Below are 18,761 nucleotides of genomic sequence, written 5' to 3'. Positions count from 1 at the left end.
GATGACTTACTGTATAAAACTTCTCTAAGGCTACTGTTTAATCCTCTCTCCCTTGGTCCAGTAGGGGGTGCCCTTCACTCTCAGCTAACAGTATGGAAAGGATTCTCAAATGAGAAAAAGGACTTCAGCTACATGGGGCAAAGAAGAGAGGGAAAATACAGATTGCCAGTTATATGTTTATAGAAAGATAATCCCCTGGCTTTAAATAGATATGTACATAAAAATATGAACAAACTTAAAAAAATACAAACCCTTGGATCGTATGAGAGCTGCTGGGGACCCCCTTATTCTTTCCCCTCACCCAAGGGCAAAGGGCATAAGTCTGCTTTTTAAAAATTATTAATTTTGGCCATCCCTGCAGCAACAAGCCTGTAGTTGCGTGATGACCCACAAGATCAAAGTCCGTGGATGGAAGAATTCAGAGTTCTCTCTGAACGCTATACATCTCCTATAAGTTGGGCCAATTGCTTTCTTTTTCTGGTCTTTTAACTAGTCTAGACCAGGGATAAGGGGGCAGAGGGATTTGCTCTTGAAATGGTTCAAGAAATAAGAGACTCAGTTTTAAAAGAGGGGGGGTGGGGAGTCATCTGCTCTAAAAGCAAAAGACAGGACAAAGGCATACAGACCCCAAGGAAATACCCAGTTCCCACACTACTATGGGATATATTGTCCAGCCCAGGTTCCAGGCCCTAGATACTTTGTTCTAGCCACCTCCTATTTCTTTGGTATTGTCAGAAGATAAGATTCAGTTCCTGGGTGCGGGGGAAGGAGAAAAAGTGGTTCAGGGGCTTCTAGAAGTACTGAGTGAACAATTTGAGCTTAAAATTTTCCCTTTGTTAAATATTTAAAAATAAACAAATCAAACTCCATCCTGTGCTGTACACAGCCCTTTGACTCCCTGACATTGATTTAAGGATAGAAGAGAACGGGTCTCAGCGTTGGAAGGGCCTCCTCACTTTCTTCCGCCGCTTCGGTTTAGCTTCTCCCTTGGGTACTGTGCTGTTAGGCTTGGAGGCAGCAGTGGCCCCAGGGCCAGGCTGAGGAGCTGCAAAGAAGTTCCCATTGGACATTTGGCCTGGTGGTACTTGAAAGATCCGGCTCAAGAAATCCTGAAGGTCAGCAGGAGGAGGGGCATCTGGGGTGGCTCTAAAAGGAAAACAAGAAATAATGAGGCAAGAGATATTGCTAGAGTCATATGGTTACCTCAGTTAAAGAGACAGTCAGCTCCCCAACTTCCTGCTAGATGTCCTAAACAGTATGTCGTCTGAAACCATATTCAAAATTAGAACAATGGATGGATTATTGACAAGAAATACCACCTACCTCTGACGCCCACTGGTGCCTGGGATCCGAGAGCCAAATGAGATGTGATAGGGGACTCTATGGGTATCTGGGGAGATTCCCACACGCTGGCATCCAGCCCACTCTGCAAACATGAAATGTAATTAGCCAAAACACCAGTTTAGAGCAAATATGAGATCAGAAGTATGGATCCATACTTCTAGAGGACAGAAGTGTACCTGTAATATCATACACCTTTCCATCCATCAGTGCAAAGTAGGTGATCTTCAGGCCCAACATGCTTGACTCTGCCCAAAAGTCTCCTTCCTCTGCAGGATGCAGCCTATTACACTCAGCGCAGTATCTGGCACTCTTAGGTTCTCGGTCCATTTCAAACCTCCTACAACCCAACAAAAAGGTAATTTCTCAATAATTTGTGAAGCCTATCTAGGTCATTACTCCAGTCTCATTACTCATAAATATGGCTAAAACATCTAACACTATCTCTGCTCGTTAATGTATGTCTGTGTATACTCAGCCCTCAACTTTCTATCTTACAGATAAAAATACTCATTTTGTATGCACTGCTAAATCAAATCCCCATTCTCTGACAGTATGGCAAAGGTAGAAACCTCAGGGACTTTTTTACTAGCCACATGTATCCCTCAAGTACCAATAATACCCACAAGAAAGGTCTTTGGCTATCCAATTCCTGAGTTATGGCTAACCCATCCCTGTCCTGTTTCATACCTATGCTTTCCCTGACATCGGCTGCACATCATAGTATTCATTGCCTCTTTGAGGTCATCTTGCAGTTTGGATAGAAACTCGTTCACTGACCGGCTCAGCTCATTCTCTGCCATTCGTTTCCTAAGGAAGAAAGGCTTTGTAAATCAAAAGGTGTTGAGGAACAGACAAAAGGGAAAAGATCTATTGGCTTATTAAGCCCTTGGCCAGTGAGAAAAAAAAGCAACCTCAGTTTTCTTGGCCTCTAAAAAAGCCTCCATCCACAAGTCCAGAGGCCTCTGCTACTGAGGATTTTACGTTTACCTCAACTGACCATTTCTCATCTCCAACTTACATTTCATATTCTTTTCGCCTTTCAGGGTTGCTGACAATGTCCCAGGCTGCCCGCAAAACTTTGAAGGCCTCCTCAGCCCGGGGATGATGATTTTTGTCAGGATGGACCTACCAAGACAAACAGATTTCATCACAAGTCTATTCCCACCCACTTCCCTATCTTGGATCAAAATAACCATATCAAAGGGTTCTCTTTCACCACCCTTTAGAGAATTAATATAGCTTAATGATTAATTGCTCTGGCTCTGCAGACATAGGAGTTCAAGTTCCAGCTCTGTTACTTATTTGCTAAATGATCTTGAATATTTTAATTTCTCTGAGGCTCAGCTTTTCCAGTGTTAACTGGTGTAATAATGGTATCAACTATGGATTGTTGAAAGGATTAAATGAGAATACATGTGAAGTGCATAAAACAGAATCTAGCACTAAGGCAATCCACCATCATAGTTTGGGACTGTCCCAGTTTTAGCACTGAAAGTCCCATGTCTCAGAAAACAGGGACCTGGCAGCCACATACTAAGTCTCTATGTTTAATTTTATTATCAGTCATAAAGTGAGAGTTCCAGAGTTCCTCAAATTCATTCTTTTCTAACTGGAAAATTCTCCTGTCTACTGAAAACTTCCTACAATAGTCTGCTCTTCTTTCTTTCCCAGAAATGAAACAACATATTGTGATCCTCACAGGCTTTTTATCCACTCTTGAGTCTTTTCTCCAAAATGAATAATCCCTCTTCCTACAGCTTCCTGGTTGTTCTGATCCCCATTCTCTAAAAATACAGAGGTAGAGCTAGCCTCCTACCTGATGCCAAATAAACATCATGTTTTTAAATCTCCCACATTTCCAGGCAAAACAAAACAGTGTTTTGGTCATGGGCACTCTGGCCCAGACTAGTAAAGGCAGTAAGGGGTTCTATAAAAGAAACTTGGACATTCTGACCTGTACCTGAGAGAACCTTGGAGTGTTGGGAGGGGTATGTTGAGGATGGGGGTATTTACACCTCTAAGAGAAGTTGAAAAATGAGAATTTTTTAAGAGTGATATCTCCCAAGAGGGGATGTCTGCTAAAAAGACAAAGTGGGAAAAGTAACAATTTGAGTGTAAGCAGTTCCCAACTCTAAGAATTTCCTAGGCTATCCATTAAGAGGTATGCATTTCCCACCAAACTAATTCAGTCCTTTGGTAAGTTACAACGCTGACAGTTTATTATGCCTTGAATAGTTAAAAGAGAAATTCTGGTAGTCTGTTCCTCTTTGGCATCACATAACCATTGAGGGAATTTGCACAGTGATATTTTAACAATCCATTTCCATTAACTCAGTAAAAATAGGCCTCCAATACAATTTGCACACATTTCTTATATTCATAATACAGTTTTACTTATACAGAAATACAACAAGCATGTAATAACAGCAACCTATTATCAACTTCTAACAGCAACTTGACTGCATGCTTATAGTAAACCATTTTCCTCAAGCATATGGTACATCACACCTCCAACCTGCAACCCCCTTATAAAAAGCAACCATATTTTCATGTATGACACACCTATACACATATTGCTGTATGATTTGAGGTTCCATTCCCTTTTCCTTAATTTCTCTGCATTGCTGGTGATGAAATAGTTTTCTTCCAACTGGTTCTGAGATAATCACTCACTTGAGCTCCCTGAACCTTCCACACTAAGTCCACACTTGATTCTCTAGGAGAGATAGTTGGATTTTCCTGTGTTCAACAAACCCTCATTTGTTTAGGGGAGAACAGCTGAATGGTTGACTACACCTCTTCTCCATCTTATTCAGGACTTTACCTGGATATTCCAGGGTGAGTGAGTCCAACACTGGTTCATTCCTTATCATTAAAAAAAAAAAAAAAACTTAAAATGAAGGGAAGCTCAGATCCCCTAGTAGAGGGGGGGAAAAGTCTTTATGGTATTCTAAGAATGTTACTCGTCAGCTTCACATTAACACTCTACTCTTCTTGCCCTTTATTCCATGCTTTCCAAAACTGTAATAGAAAAGATGGGAACAGAGGGGAAGGGTACTTACCATCACTGCCAGCTGCCTATAGGCCTTCTTCAGTTCAACATCTGATGCTGTGGCTTCAACTCCCAGCACATGGAAAGGGTTTAGTTCATCCTCAGGAACTCCAGCCATAGTCAAGAGTCGAGCCACTTCCTGTTCAGGCTGGCAATAGCGCCCACTAGCTCCAGGTGCATTCCCCTGCCTGTGGGTCCTCTGCTTGACCCAAGGCAACTCCAGCCAACCCCAATGAACAATTCTTACCAGCTGCTGCCATAGCCTGCTATCTCTCAGCAGAGTCAGGCAACGCTGCAAGGCAGGAGAATCTAGCCAAGATAAGAGCCAGGTGGCCTTACCCCTCCAGCCTAACCAGTTGCCCAGTCCCACCAGAAACCGCCAACCCAATTGTAGACAGCCCAACAAGAGGGCCAGGGCCAGGAGCAGCAAAGCACCCAATAGCCTAAGAAAACGGGTGAACAGCCCTGCCCCACAGCAAAACCCCTGGCTTAGCAACTGGAACATCACCTGGGCCCAGGTACCCAGTCGTCCAGCCCAAACTCCCACCCAGACTCGAAAAAGGTCCAGATCACTGCCTTTCAACTGCCTGCATGCATAGATGAGATGCCCACAAGTTTCCACATACTCTCCCACCAATACCAGCAGTTCAATCAGCCACCAGAAGCCTGCCTGTCCAAGCTGACATAGTTCTTCTGCTCCCCACAATCCCAGTCCTCTGCGTCTATCTGCCTGACTTCGTTTCCGGCCCAGCCGATGTCGACCAGGGGACCGGGGATCCCTGCGTCCACCCTCTCGGGTATCTTCCTTGGTTGGAAAGCGGTGCCGCTGTCTCCGGGGTGGTGGTTTCTTTCCACTGGGCACACGTGAAAAATCACTGGGGAACTTAAGAGGTTCCTCATCGTCATATTCCTCTTCCAACTCTTCATCTCCCAAGGCTGGAGAAGTACAGTGGTGGCAAAAGTTGCTAGAAGGGCTATCTCCTCCCTCAGAATAAGGCCCTTCAGGGATTCCAGTGGTTCCCTGGCAGTTGCAAGCAAGTGGAATGGAAAGAAAAGAAGGGTTCCCATCCTCCTGGTACCCAATCTCATTCTCTTTTGGGAGTTCCTGGTCCACTCCTGACTCTTCTGAAGATGCCTCACTCTGATCAGGATCTTCTCCATCCCTGGGGGGTCCTGGACCCCTTGGAGGGCCATGGCTTGGATCCGACCAGTGAGCTGGGTTTGGGGGCTGTGTGTACCTAGGATCGGAGTGCTCCGTGAGGCAACGGGTACCATTAAGAGCTGTCCCCGCTGAGTCCCTGAGTCCTGAGAATGAAAGTATATCAGGATCCACGGAGGATCCTAAAGTCCTGAAGGATGCACCACCACCGTGGTGGGCTCCACACAACCCTCTTCCTCCGGGGTGCTTCTGGGCCATGACCCCGGGGCTTTCTGAAGGTTTTAGGTCACAGCCATCATGGTAAGTTCTGATGCCTGTAACAAAGGTGTCAAGGTGGAGATGGTCAAGGATGGAACCAAGAGAAGGGGTAGATAATCTTAAGTCGAGGATACACTTAATGTACCTACCCCCTAGTCTTCCCAAGTTCTTTTGGGGCATTCATTACTCCCAGCAAAAAGCCCGAACTAGACGAACCACAATCCTGCTTCCCCCCACCCCAAAATTCCTCTTTTTTTTTTTTCTTTCCCCAGAGAACTATAATCCTAAATCAGAGAGAGGGAGGTGTCACAAAGGGTGTGGTCCTCAGGTCACTCTAAGAAAAAGGGAAAGACAGACGGAAAAGGGGGGCCGCAGGCTGTCAGAAAAGGGTGGGGACCGTACCCTCCTAAAGGAAAACCTGAGGACGGAGCTTGGGATTGCCCGAGGGAGACAACCAGGGAACCTCCGGCTGCGCAAAGGGGGCGAAGATAACGTACCCAAAAGCGGCGGTGACTCCTCCCCCCTCGGGGAGCTAGGCCTGGGGCCAGGGGGAGCTACGAGAGCAGCTCCCCCGGCTCCGCCTCCCGTTCACGCTCTGCTTCCGCCTTCCGTCCCCGCCGCGGCTGCCGACCAGCGCCTACTTCCACTTCCGGGGTCACCAGGGAAGAGACGGGAAGGAAAAGAAAAAGCGGTTGGCCGAGGCGCGAGCCAATCCCGCAAACCCTGAGTCAAATCAGAGGAGGCGGTCCTGGGGAAGTACTGGGCCCGCCCCTTAAAGGGTCCTCTGCGGCTGCCCTCGGCGCGCTAAATTGGGAATCTGGCTGGTTTCGCCGCTGGAAGTGTGGCTAGTGGGAGCTGCAGCAAAGCTGGCGGATGGGGGCAAATTCTCAGGGTTCGTCTGGCTGTATTCCTGGACTCTGTCGAGACTGGGAGACGGAGGAGAGCCACCGAGCCACAGTCTGTTTCCCTTGCAGACAAAACCGGGAAGCGCAAAGGAGCCACCACCCTAATCCCTTTCCTGTAGGCCGCAGCCGAGGTCAGAGGCCGTTTGAATCCTGCCGAGGCGAAGGGGAAAGTGTCCCCGGCCAGCCTCTGCCCTGGCTCCCCGGCGCTGCGCCTCCTTTCCTGGCAACCCTTGTGTCTTCCCAGCGCCTAACCCAGCTGTCTTATAACTGCAGCTCCCACGGCCCAGATCCGCCCTTCTGGACGCAGCTCCCAGGCCCCGTCAGCAAGCGAAGCGAGGATACTGGGGGCGTAGCTCCGCTGGGTTTAGAGTCTGAGCCGAGAACCAGACAACACCGCACTCATCTGCATGCTGCTTTGCATCTCTTTTGCATACCGCTCCGTTCGGTCGACGTCGACTCGTGCCCCCGCCCCACTCAGACCCTGTTGGGTCCCCTCGCCTTCTGTCCACTCGTGTAACACAAGCCTCTAGCTTCTTACACCGCTCCTGTTAGTGCCCCTTCCATAGCCCGCAGGTTTTTCCACCAATAAGCCCCCTGCCGCCCCTAGACCAGTAATAGTCCCTTCCCCGGGTTCCCGATCCCGACCACCCGGTTCTCCAGAAGACAATACTCCAATTCTCTGGGTAATGGAAGAAACCAAGCCTGAGCTAGGGGTGCGCTGGAACCCCAGTTGCGACTTTGAGAGCTTGGAGTTGTCGAGTCATCTCTTAAGTATTCAGAGACCTTTTCCCAAACCTTTTGCGGTGCCCCCCGAGACCATTCCGTGGTTGGGGGTCTCTGGTTCGGTGTAGAACAGTAAGCAATGTGGGTCCTCCCCACCCAGGGGAAAGGATTGGAGGGGCCCGCCCCGTGATGTCACACACACACAGACACACACACACACACACACACACACACACACACTACCCTGTCCCCTTCTTCCACCCCCCCAAGCTGGTTGCAGTTAGCTCCCGGGGCTTGGGCTACGACTTGCAAGAGTTTAGGGGGCAACGAACAGAATGGCCCTGGAGATGCCTATGCCGGACAGCCGCCCCGACGCCTAGGACTTCAGGCAGGGATGCAGCTGGGGGTCTAGGGAAGCACTTCCACCCCTTCTGTCCTCAACCCTGGCAGGGTGGTGAGTAGTTAAGAGCCACTCCCCAATTTCCTCTTCTTTAGTATCCCCAAACTAACTAGCGGATTGAGGCGAGGAGTCTCAGGGATTCCCCAAGTCATCCCTCCAGCCTGTTAGGACCTCGATGATCAAAAGCAGACAGCTGAAAGAAGATGCATGCACCCAACCTACCCCACACCCACAATGCCTCAAATGCCAGCACCTCCTTGGTGTTCTCCTCCTTTCATGGACTGAATTCAAATCCCGCTGCAGCCCCAACACCCCTGGGGGAAGGGAGGAGTAGGAAAAAATCCCACCAGTGTCCTGAGGGGAGGAGCAGGAGTGGCGCAGGATATGAGATGTCTGTGGTCAAGGCGCCTGCTTCTTTCTTGAGGGTAGTTGGGCTGTGGCTAGATGCCCCTTCCCCCAACAACTCCATCTAGCATGAAGCTGAGGCTTCAAAACCCTGACAAAGTATGGGTGATTGTCGCTGCTTGATTCCTTGTCTCAAAATCTTTTGGTGTCTGTTTTTTCCCCTCTTCCTCCACTGGGGTTGGAGCAGCTGTCTGGAGACCCCACCATGACTCATTCTCTCCTCTTCCTCCTCCCTCTCTCCCCTTTATTAACCCCACCCTTCCCAGTCCAGTAGAGTAGTACTGAGTCTCTGCAGATAGAAAAAGCTTTCTTTTCAGTTGGACAGGTTGCTGGGGCTTTAGACCCCAGTATCACTATGGTTCCTGGGCCTCTCCACAGACCAAGGCCTTTCTACTACTCCCATCCTCACCCTGGAAAGCTGGGGGGCAGACAAAGGCTCATAAGCTTCTGAGATTTTCATTTATTTGTTTTTCTTAGTGTTCTTGTTTCAGAGGGTGGTAAAGCTGCTTCCCTCAACACAGTCTCGTAGATTTCTTGTTAGCCCAGCTTTCTTTAAAAGAAAAAGAGGTACATAGTCCTCAAGGTTCATAGTCCTCAAGGTTCTGCCCCCTACTACCTTGCAGGTTTCCCAATCCTCTCAAGACATTCATGGATGGATGAGAGGAACTGACACTGATCTCCCCCTTTGTGAGCGCCTCCTGTTCAGCTATGGAGGAAAGCTTGCTGCCCCTGGTTGTGACCTCTGATCCCAGGCTCTTTAACCAACAACTCCTAGAGCCTCCAGACCCAAGATGTGTCTTGGAACCCCAGAACAGTCCTGAACTGGCGCCTGCCCTGTTGTGTGCCCTTTGCTGCTGCTTTGGAATCATCTACTGCTGCTTTGGTGAGGCCAGGGCCAGGGTATGGGGGGACAGTTGCCCAAGACTGTCACCCTCCAGGGTGACACCAACTTTCTCCTTTGCTCTTGGACCATCTCCACTCCTCTATCAGGGGATGCCTATCCTCAGGGTGGCCCATACTTATCTTGTCAGAACCTCTTCTTGCCATCCACCATGCCCTCTGGCTCTGGCCCCTGGTATCTATCATTTACATTCCTCTTGCCTCCTACCTCAAAACTCTGCTCCTAAATTATTCTCCATGTTTAAGGCTTCGTCACTCTTCTCCTATGAACTGAATCTCCTATGCTGATTTCTTCCCATCTGCCATTCCCGGAAGGAGTAGACATTTTTTCCATAGTCCCCTCAAAGCATACTTCTTACCTCCTAATTTTCCCTCCCATCCCCTCATAGTTCCTGAAAAGCCCCCCTGAGATTATACCTTTCTGCCCTTTGCCTTGAGCTCCCTTGGTGTGCTGTTCCTGTCCTCTGCTCCTCTGGTGTAGCCACTGCTCTCCCTCCCGGTTCCTCGGAGTCATCCCTGTAGATCCTTTCCCCATTTCTGCCTCTCAGTTCCTCCTGCCTCCCTTCCTAGGCTACCGCTGTTTCAAGGCAGTGATGTTTCTTTCGGGCCTGCTATCAGGAGCGCTGGTGATCTTCCTCCTATGCCACAAGGAGCGGGTGCTGGAGACACAGCTGAGCCTGGAGGTGAGCGCAGGCATCGCTCTGGGCATCGGACTCCTCTGCGGCCTGGTCACCATGCTAGTGCGCAGTGTTGGGCTCTTCCTGACTGGTCTCCTGCTAGGCCTGACCCTGGGTGCCGGGGTCCTGCTGGGCACTGAGCCCATCTACCAACCGCCTTCAGCCTGGGTGCCAGCCGGGAGCCTGGTGGGGCTGGCACTGCTGGGAGCCCTGCTCACACTTCGGTGGCCACGCCCATTCACAGTTCTAGGCACAGCCCTGCTGGGTGCTGCAGTGCTGGTGGCCTGTGCTGACTACTTCCTGGAGGGGCTGGCACTGGGCAGTCGGCTGGGCCAACGCCTGCAGGCACTTCCAGCCCTTCCTCCTCTCTGCTGGTATAGCTGGGTCTTGCTGGGGGCCTGGCCCGCCCTGGGGGCCATTGGGGCCCTGGCCCAGTGGAAGCTCATGGCTGAGGAACATGGAGGCCACACCAATGGTGAGTTAGTGCTGTTGGTACAGAAGCTACCAACCTGCGTCCACTCATGTCTCCAGTCCCCAGACTTAAAGAAGGGAAAGAAAAAAATGCACTTGAGGGAGGAAGGCAGGGATATCCAAGGTGAGTGGGGCAGGGCATTGAAAGAAAGTTAGAGTTGGAGGAACCAAAGAAGATGTGGGTAAAAATGAGAAGAGAAATCAGTCATTGGGAAAAGCAGGGAAGAGTTATTGGGGACTGTTATGGAAGGAAAGGAGGAACTCCAGGAAGTCCAGGAGGAGAGATTAGGAAGATTCCAGAAAAGTTTCTTTTGGAATAACTAAGGGGAAGATGAGGCTTGAGAGAACCATACCAGGGAGGTCAAATGGGATTCTCTAGCATGGAAGTATGTTTGGGGGTGGGATTCAGAGTCTAAAGAGGCCTCCCTGAGTCCATATTGACCTCTCCCAAGCAGTGGTCTTAAGCCGCCAGCGAAGGCATCTCCATCTCCTTGGGCTCCGTCAGCAAGAGGCCAAGTGGCACCGGACGCCCCCCGGGGTGGGGCTGTGTGAAGGCAGCTACCGGCGCCAGCTTCCCCCCACTGCCCGCAGCCCTGCTGACAGTCTGGCTCCAGTGAGTGGGGCAGGCACCCTGAGGGGATGGGGCAGAGGGTGCACGGGGATGGTCAGGGTGGGACCCAAGCACTTCCTTTGCCCCTCTCTGCCTTGTTCCCCTCCAGAGTTTTCTCCAGAGCCTACGAGAGCGCCAGCTGCGGCCAGGTACCCAGGCCACAGCCCCGCCTACCATCCTGGACCTGGATTCTGACTGTGGTTCCACGGTACCCCTCACCACACCCTCTGGTTCCACCCAGACCTGAACCTAAACCTCTACTGATACCCCCACCCCTAGCAAGGGGTCTGGGAACAGTAGGTGAGCAGGGCCTGAGCTCACAGGACCCACACACAGAATTCCCCACCTCTTGGACTCGGGGATAGGATCTGTGCACCAAACAAGCCCAGGTCTGTAGGAATGTGTTTTAGAGACAGATAGAATGGCATGTTGGGGGAGGGGGAGAAATGGAAGTGTGAATACCTACTTCTGTCCAATATTTGAAGTGCCTTGGTCCCCAAAGAAACTGACTCTAATCCCCTCCAAACCAGAGGGCTCTTTTCCAAATCACCTCTCTTTTATACTACCCACCTTAGTGTGCCTCTCAATGGTGAAATAAGCGGTTTTGTTTTCATAGGACCTATAGAAAATCAGCACTTGATAGCTTTTTGATGGGGAGAAGGGCACAGATGATTCCAATCTCCAGGTCCCTCATTAGGGAGGGGATAGTTGGGTTTCTGGTTAATCTTTCCCCCAGACCCCACAGGCTTGAGCCCCCTTCTTCTACCTCAGCTGGGGACACTGTCCTCCATAATGCTTCCCCTTTTCTTTCTTAACCTGGGGAAGACTGCAGGGCAGTACCTGGTTCAGAGCCTGACCCTCCAAAGTTGGCTTCTTGCTCCAAGGATTGGCCCACATGCCAGAGTCTTGCCCATTGGCCCAAAACAGCCTGATTTTCAGGGCTGCATGGGAGACAAGTGCCTTCTCAGCCTCTCACTGTGGATGATACTAATTTCCTCCTTAACCAGAACTTTGCTCCAGCCACTAACCCACTCTAACACTTCCCACCTCTGGGTCTCCTGCCCAAAGTCTGTTCCCTTGTTCCCCAGACAGCAAGAAGGAAGATAAATCCCTCCCCTGGGCAGCAAGGCTATGATGGGAGGGAGGAAGAACCTGAGAGCATGTGAATAAAATGGCACTGAATACTGAACCAGGGAGTCTTGCCTCTGTGTTACTGCTCTTTTCTTTCTCTGCCCCTCAAAATAAAAAGCCATACTGACTAAGCCTCTGTCCCCTAAAGATCTGATAGAGGTACCCATATCAGTCTGGATTACCATAAGAACTACATGCACAAAGCCAGAAGAGCTGTTCACTCCTCTCTTAAGAACATGGAGTTAGCCTTTATTAAGCACAAATGTGCCAAACACTGTGTCAGGCACTTCACATATAGTATCTCCTTTAATACAACAAACCCTATTTTGCAAATGAGGAATCCAGGGCTCAAAGAGGTTGGTTAACTTGCCCAAAGTCATAAAGAAGTAACGGTGATCCTCAAGAATTCCAAAGCCCTTGCTCATTTTACTGGCCAAGCTATTGTTTTGTACTGTATCTAGGAAGAATAGGACCCAGGTATCCAGCCTTCTGTTGGCTAAAGACCTGATTGACACCTTCCCTCCACCACTGACCTCCAGTCAGTATATGATGCAGTTGGAAGTGCTTTCTAAAACAGGGAGGAAACAGATAGGGTCGACCCAGAGTCAGGGAGGCATTGCCCAGGAGGGAGAGGACATAGGAGAGTGGTAGCTAGAGCTGGGGATCTTCAGAGGCCCACGGTCTATGTCCCATGGGACTGTCCCTGCTGCAGCACCTGCATAATCCTAGTGAGCAGACATTTGACTCAGGCATTAGGCCACTGAGGGGGTGACATTACCAGGAAATTATAGGGTGGTGCCTCTGGCTGAAGTGGAACTGTCCAAGATTGTGTCTGTGGGGGCACGGTCAGTGTTCAAGATGGTATCTATGGGTGAGGGAATAGTATCCAAGCTTTTGCCTGTAGCTGAAGCAGTGGTGTCCCCACCCGATGGGGTAGTATCTGGGGTCTGGGAACGACAGTGCATCCAATTCTGGGCGATATCCCTGGGATAGCCTTTCTCTAGTCGAAGCTGTCGGTTGAGACGCCAGTAGTGTTTGCCCTTGAAGAAGTAGACGCGGCCATCCCGCCAACTCATAGCAGCCGAGGGCTGGACGGGCACTCCCGTGAACAACCCCTTGATAGGTTTGGGGTAGCGGCTGAAGTCAGTTCGGGCCAACTCGTCCCACTGCCAATACCCGGAACCCTGGGGGTGGGAGGCGTGAGGGAAGAGAAGAGGAGGATAAGGAGAGATCTTAGGGACCTGAAGAGGTCTGCCCCAGTCTACTACAGCTGCCAAAGATCTCCCTTCAGGAGCAAGTCTTTTCTTTCTCAGTATGAGGTAGCCCACTCCCCACCCCCCTTGAGAAGGGATTTGCCCTTCCTTTGAACTTTATACCTTAAAGAGGAACACCTTTTGATTGAGAGGCCAATAGAGAGCTGCATCCAGGTTGGGTTCTACCCTACTCAGCTTCTTGGGGAAGCCAGGAGACATCTTGAAATTAACGTAGCGCCATACCTTGTCTCCTAAGAGCGTGTTAGGAAAGAACAAGTCACCTCTGTGCTCAGGTGATAGCTTCTGGTCCCTCCATCCCATACTTTCAGAAATGTTTCATCACTTCCCCACCCTCTTCCTTTTATGTCATCTATGAGACTATTTGAGACTGGGCCCACCCCAAGAAAGACACTGTAAGCAGCCCCCTTACCCTTGAAGAAGTGAATCCATTGTGTTCGAGGAGAGTAGACAGCAGCATCCAGGTTTCCTGGGAGCCCCTCCCAAAGGGCAGACACTCGGAACAAGGGACCCAGCCCTGAATCTGTCACGGTCCACACGTAGTCCCCCTTGAAGGCATAGGTCTTTCCACGGGGCCCTGAGAACAAAAGTATGTCAACAAGTAAGAAAAAGACCTGGGTCAGATAGAGATTCTTGGGTGCCTCAGGCAGGCTGATCATTTGCCCTCCTCCCACAGATTGACTCTTCAAAAATTCATTCAATTTTAATTCAAAGAGAAAACTAAGGGCAGAGGTGGAGGACCTAGTGCTCAGCCTCTCCTTTGCTGTTCAGAGCAATTCAGCTCTGGTCTATTCATCAAAACAAAAGCCCTGCAGATTGCTGGATCTCCTTGGGGACCTCACCTCCACCCAAGAAGTTTCCAAATTGTCCTTCCAATGGGGTATAATTCTCTGTCTAACAGGTGTTCTGGTTAATTTCGTTTTCTCCATCATGCCATAATTCCAGACATGCTTTACAGGCCTTTATAGAGTGACAACCAAGGTAACTGCCTGCCTGAACCACCTTTAATTTGGCTTTGACTCCCCCCCACCCCCCTCTAAACCACATCTCCTTCCGCAGTCATCACCCCCTGCGTGGGGTCTAACCTCCATTGCCTGTGCTGAGGTCCCATGTCATTTCCATTTGTCAACAGGCTGGCCCCAGGCCTGCCTACAGCCTGGAAGGAAAGGGCCTCACCCAGCATCATGGCATCCAGTTCACCACTGCAGGGGTCCGGCATGGGGCTGGGCTCAGTGGGCACTGGGAGCACAGTGGGCAGCTCCAACTCTTCTACTTCCTCATCCCCTGTCTCCGGGCTCTTCTTGCCTGCAAGGTGACATATTGCTGCTCAAGGAGAGAACTCACTGATCATGGGAGATGGCCTCCCCACCCATCTACTGTAAGTTCTGCTCAGAGGGTCCATACATAAAGCAGGAAAAGGGAATCCTAGAGAGTTTTCCTTACTGCTAGGAGAGACCATATTGATCTCGGAAGGACACAAGTTTTAGTCTTGAGAGGCACCAGCAGAGGGGAAGGAGGTTTGCTGGAATACATATTCTCCATCCCCAAGAATGGTGTAAGGAGAGAGAGACCTGGAAGGAAGCTTAAACAAGGAAGAATCAGGGAGAAACACTTCCTGAAAGTGATGAAGCCTGAAACACTTGGCAGGGGGAGAAGGAAGCCAAGGCCTGAAGAGATGCTGGTTGGACTGACTGACTCTCTTACTCTAGGCTGTCTCACTGACCGTAGAGAGCCTGGATCCCTGCCACATCATCCGGGTGCAGCTTGAAGTGGGGCCTGTAGCCAGCGTAGACAGGAGCCATGAGGGCCTGGGTATATCGGGAGTGCCCAAGCCCCAGGGCATGGCCCAGTTCATGGGCTGCAATGATGCGCAGGTTCACCCCTCTGTAGGTCCCCTCAGTCCAGTGCTCATCCTCATCAAAGTGCACGCTGCCCAGCTCTGGGATGTCTGCATGAGCCAGGACCCTCCCTGGAAAAAGGTAAAGGAGGGCAGGAAGGAGGTCAGAGGTCACTAGGCTGGAGCTGCCTGTTAAAGGGAATTACTTACTCCATTCCCCTATGTATATTCACTGTCTCGTGCATATCTCTTTCTCCCCTTTCTGAGACCTGTCCTCACCCAGTTCTTTCAGGGATGCCCATTATTCTGTCCTTTTGCCTCCCCCACTCAATCTCCTTTCTAGCCCAGCCTCCCTGAGGTGTGCTTTGGGTAACGGAACTTAAGCCAGGGAAGGAGGCATAAGCTCCATAAAGGAAGCTTGGTAAGGCCCCTGGTAGGTGATCAGCTGCTCCCTGGGAGATGACAGAAGATGTGTAAAGAGTGTAGGGTACATATGGGCATTGAGCATAGGGGGCAGCCTGAACATTAAGGTTCCAGAGTCACAGGCTCGAGAGGACAGAGGTAATCTCAGATCCGAGAGCGGTGCCTACCTGGCCCATCAAAGGTTTTGGAGCAGTACAGGCTGTCACGGCCATGGAAGGAGAGACGGATGTCTGCCCGGCCAGCCCGCACTTCCTGGAAGGTCAGGGGGGCCGTGTTGCTCCAGTACTGGAAGGCTTGAAGCAGGGCTGCCCTAGCTGTGTGGGCTGGGAGGGTGGAAGGCAGGTTCAAGATGCGGAAGGTCAGGTGCTTCTTCCTCCAGCGTCCTGGTTATTGGACCAGAAAATAGATTAGAAACACGGACACTCCTGCAATCCCCAGGGTTGACCATCCATTTAACATTGAACTGGTCCAGGCTGTCCCTGTGCCCGAACAGCTCTCCAGAGCCACACCACCCTCACCTCTTCCTCCCTTTCCCAAGCTCAGTTCTCACCGAGCAGCAGGTATTTAAGGGTCTTCTGGTTGAAGGGGTCCTCCAGACCACAGCGGGGCTGCCTCATGCGGACCCTTGTGGCATCGTCCAGCTGACCTGAGACTGGCAGCTCAGATGCTTCCTGAAAAGTCCTGAAAGAAGGGAGACGTTTGATCCAGCAGGGTAGCAACCAAGATGGGGGACTCTGAAATGACTGGGAACTAGGGAGAGCTCTTTGGCCCATGGCTGCCCAAGATAGCGGCTAAGAATGGCACAAAATTTCTAAGGCTGATGAGCTCATTCCAGCCTCCAGTCCTCATAATTGGGACTTTGGGACTTTGTCTAGTGTTCTGCAGAAATGGTAGTTCTACAATTTTATCTTCCCCTCTTCAGTCTCTTTTACTTGGGTAAGTTTACCCTCAGGTATAACCTTCCTCACCTACTGCCATTTCTAAACTTCCCCTGCTCTGGGGAAGTGAAACCCTCCATTCTCCTCCCCAGCCCCAGCTCTGGAGGCTCTTCCTCCAGTGCTCTCGCCTGCGGGTCTGTCCTCCCTCAGCCTTCTCTCCTGGCTGGACTCCCCTCCCAGCTCAGCCTGTGCTAGGGTCGTTTCATCCACCAGGCACTACAGCCACTGTACTGTGGCCATGGCCTATGGAATTTTCAAGGGACTGTGGACATATCTGAAAGCAGAAAGAAAAACAATCCATTAGATCCAAACTGTGAAAAGAAAACTACAATATAAAAATAAATAACTGTTGAATTAACTGTACACAAAAGGGAACGTCATGTCAACAACTCAAATCTAACTCTACTCACAATTTTCCATATAACTTATACTTCATGCAATGCATCTTGATATTAGCATTTTGTGTAAGTGTATCAGATGGGGCATGGGGTGGCGCTTCTAAAGGAGTACTTACAGCCTGGGAAGATCCCATGACTGTGCTCCTTGTCCTGGAATCCCCAGCTCACCCCATGCCCCACCACCCAAAAGTGATAAGCACAGGGACTTGAGTCAGGCAGAAGTGGACCCGGGCAGAGGAAGGGATAAGAAGAGGGAAAGATGACTCTGCAACCTCAACCCAGAAGGTATGTCCCTTGTGACCTCTCACCTCAGAGCTTCTGTGATTTCTTCTGGCCTGAGGTCATCAGGTCCTTCTAGAGGCTTCTGTAGGTACCCATACTGCAGTAGGTAATCCTATGATAGAGGTGGGGATAAGCAGAGTGAAAAAGAGGTCAGTGTCAGGGTGAAGCTCCTAAGTGATCTAACAGGCCCATCAGGACAGGAGGGGACTAGACATGGAAGGTCAGAGGAGACGCAAACCAGGTAACAGGCTCAGTGGACAAGGAGAAGGGCGGGGAGAGTGGCCAGGGGTAGATCAAAGGAGGCAGGATGAAGATCTGAAGATCAGGAGGGAGGCTTGGATGGAACTGTGGAGCAGCACCCCCTCCCATCCCCTTGCCCTGGTCCCCCTTTTCCTGGGGACTCACCACTGCTGCTTCTTTCTCTGCAGGCCCCAGGGCCTGGCGTGAGACTGTCATGGGGAGTAAGCAGCCCAGCCACAGCAGCTGCCAGTTCATGGCCCCACCAGGCAGGAGCTCCAGAGGCTGTCTGTGTCCTCTGCCCTGAGATTTCTGGGAGGTTAGGGGAGCAGGGCTAGACAGGGACTCTTTTACTTCCAATTCCTGTCACTATCCAGCCTCTAGTCCTCTTTATAAAACTTCAGCTGAGAGGAATTGGGAGGAGTGGCAGGGGGAGGTGACTCAGCCCAGAGAGATATGTTGCAATTCACCATTAACCCCTGCCCTACCAGACAGCAGAGGTCAAGAAAAAAGCCCCCAGCCCCCATCTACTCCCACCCCCAACCTGAGCCCTCTGTTGGGAAGATTTTCACACTGTCCTGGGCTGGGCATCCTGGCAAGATGAGAAGGAGTCCTGGAAAGACTAGAGAGAAGAAACATAGCCATCCCCTGAAGTTGGACATTCCTGGGATCCTGGGCCAGCAAATCCCTTGACTTCAACCTTCATCTCTCCCTATAGGCTTGAGGATGGGAGGAAAAATAAAAGATAAGAAGCAGGAGACAGCTGAGGTGCTTGGGTTTCAGGTGAAGGAATTAAGCATGAGGTCTCAGTTTCTTTGCACCCAAAACCAAGTGGGGATTTAAATACTCTTGAAATCTTTTTGTATCTGCTTCAAAAGTCATTATTTCAAGTATTTAATAAGCTCCGAACGTGTGCTGAGCATTAAACTGGGGTGGGGGTTAACAGAGGCACAAAGTAAAGGGCCCAGAACCTGCCCTTAGGAAGCTAGCAGGGTGGAAGCAGACCCCAGTACCTGAAATGAGGGGAATCCATGCCAGGCAAGGGATGTCCCATCCTAAGGGTCATAGGGCCATGAGGAAGGTTTGCTGAGCAGGCAGGATTTGAGCTGGCTAAGTGTTGGATGGGGTAAAAGAGTACTGAGGAAACAGGGGCAGTACAGGTCTTGAGTAGAAGCTCCAAGCCAAGAAAAGCCTGCTGTGGTCAGCGAGTGAGCTCCTGAGGACTTCATTCATCACCGCATCCCTAGTGCCTATTCTAGGGCCAACTCCATGCTTTTGAGGGGGTACTTAATAAATGTTTGTTAAATGAATAACTGGCTTAGGAGAGTGACTGATAGCCA

The 18,761-nt window shown here is 50.5% G+C and overlaps 3 protein-coding genes across 6 annotated transcripts; 1 reads left to right on the top strand and 2 right to left on the bottom strand.

The window, feature by feature from the left end:
* Positions 1 to 156: 156 nt before the first annotated feature.
* DNAJC14 (DnaJ heat shock protein family (Hsp40) member C14) lies at positions 157 to 7,347 on the bottom strand. The gene is made up of 7 exons (XM_037847687.1): positions 6,311 to 7,347; positions 4,407 to 5,869; positions 2,363 to 2,469; positions 2,032 to 2,151; positions 1,521 to 1,681; positions 1,324 to 1,426; positions 157 to 1,146 (listed from the first exon to the last, which is right to left on the bottom strand). Exons 2-7 carry the CDS (start codon positions 5,811 to 5,813, stop codon positions 933 to 935), a joined length of 2,112 nt encoding a protein of 703 aa, XP_037703615.1. The 5' UTR covers positions 5,814 to 5,869; positions 6,311 to 7,347; the 3' UTR covers positions 157 to 932.
* Positions 7,348 to 7,517: 170 nt separating this feature from the next.
* LOC119543053 (transmembrane protein 198-like) lies at positions 7,518 to 12,093 on the top strand. Of its 4 annotated transcripts, none has more exons than XM_037847692.1 (5): positions 7,720 to 7,895; positions 8,870 to 9,129; positions 9,717 to 10,298; positions 10,750 to 10,907; positions 11,014 to 12,093. In XM_037847692.1, exons 2-5 carry the CDS (start codon positions 8,955 to 8,957, stop codon positions 11,149 to 11,151), a joined length of 1,053 nt encoding a protein of 350 aa, XP_037703620.1. In that variant the 5' UTR covers positions 7,720 to 7,895; positions 8,870 to 8,954; the 3' UTR covers positions 11,152 to 12,093. The 4 variants fall into 4 exon arrangements, with proteins under 4 accessions (XP_037703617.1, XP_037703618.1, XP_037703620.1 ...); XM_037847691.1 differs by having other exon boundaries at positions 10,747 to 10,907; XM_037847689.1 differs by lacking the exon at positions 8,870 to 9,129 and having other exon boundaries at positions 7,518 to 7,895; positions 10,747 to 10,907.
* Positions 12,094 to 12,261: 168 nt separating this feature from the next.
* MMP19 (matrix metallopeptidase 19) lies at positions 12,262 to 17,818 on the bottom strand. Its single transcript, XM_037846249.1, has 9 exons — positions 17,590 to 17,818; positions 17,211 to 17,296; positions 16,117 to 16,247; positions 15,734 to 15,949; positions 15,030 to 15,275; positions 14,483 to 14,611; positions 13,719 to 13,883; positions 13,412 to 13,539; positions 12,262 to 13,219 (listed from the first exon to the last, which is right to left on the bottom strand). Exons 1-9 carry the CDS (start codon positions 17,677 to 17,679, stop codon positions 12,821 to 12,823), a joined length of 1,590 nt encoding a protein of 529 aa, XP_037702177.1. The 5' UTR covers positions 17,680 to 17,818; the 3' UTR covers positions 12,262 to 12,820.
* Between the last annotated feature and the right edge of the window lie 943 nt (positions 17,819 to 18,761).

The sequence above is a fragment of the Choloepus didactylus genome, chromosome 8, assembly GCF_015220235.1.
Source record: "Choloepus didactylus isolate mChoDid1 chromosome 8, mChoDid1.pri, whole genome shotgun sequence".
In the NCBI taxonomy this organism is placed as follows: Eukaryota; Metazoa; Chordata; class Mammalia; order Pilosa; family Megalonychidae; genus Choloepus; species Choloepus didactylus.
This window is presented reverse-complemented; position numbering and strand designations above follow the sequence as displayed.

What these genes read in the sequence shown, in the direction of transcription:
- DNAJC14 (XM_037847687.1), bottom strand. Translation starts at nt 5,813, where the DNA reads ATGGCCCAGAAGCACCCCGGAGGAAGAGGGTTGTGTGGAGCCCACCAC. An exon ending in ATAGGCAGCTGGCAGTGATG is followed by an intron (nt 2,470 to 4,406) that starts GTAAGTACCCTT and finishes TTGTCTTGGTAG; the next exon opens with GTCCATCCTGACAAAAATCA. An exon ending in AGGCGAAAAGAATATGAAAT is followed by an intron (nt 2,152 to 2,362) that starts GTAAGTTGGAGA and finishes TTTCTTCCTTAG; the next exon opens with GAAACGAATGGCAGAGAATG.
- LOC119543053 (XM_037847689.1), top strand. Translation starts at nt 7,631, where the DNA reads ATGTCACACACACACAGACACACACACACACACACACACACACACACA. An exon ending in TCCTCAACCCTGGCAGGGTG is followed by an intron (nt 7,896 to 9,716) that starts GTGAGTAGTTAA and finishes CTCCCTTCCTAG; the next exon opens with GCTACCGCTGTTTCAAGGCA. An exon ending in ACATGGAGGCCACACCAATG is followed by an intron (nt 10,299 to 10,746) that starts GTGAGTTAGTGC and finishes ACCTCTCCCAAG; the next exon opens with CAGTGGTCTTAAGCCGCCAG.
- MMP19 (XM_037846249.1), bottom strand. Translation starts at nt 17,679, where the DNA reads ATGAACTGGCAGCTGCTGTGGCTGGGCTGCTTACTCCCCATGACAGTC. An exon ending in CAGAGAAAGAAGCAGCAGTG is followed by an intron (nt 17,297 to 17,589) that starts GTGAGTCCCCAG and finishes CCTCTATCATAG; the next exon opens with GATTACCTACTGCAGTATGG. An exon ending in ACTGGATGCCATGATGCTGG is followed by an intron (nt 13,884 to 14,482) that starts GTGAGGCCCTTT and finishes TTTTGTTCTCAG; the next exon opens with GGCCCCGTGGAAAGACCTAT.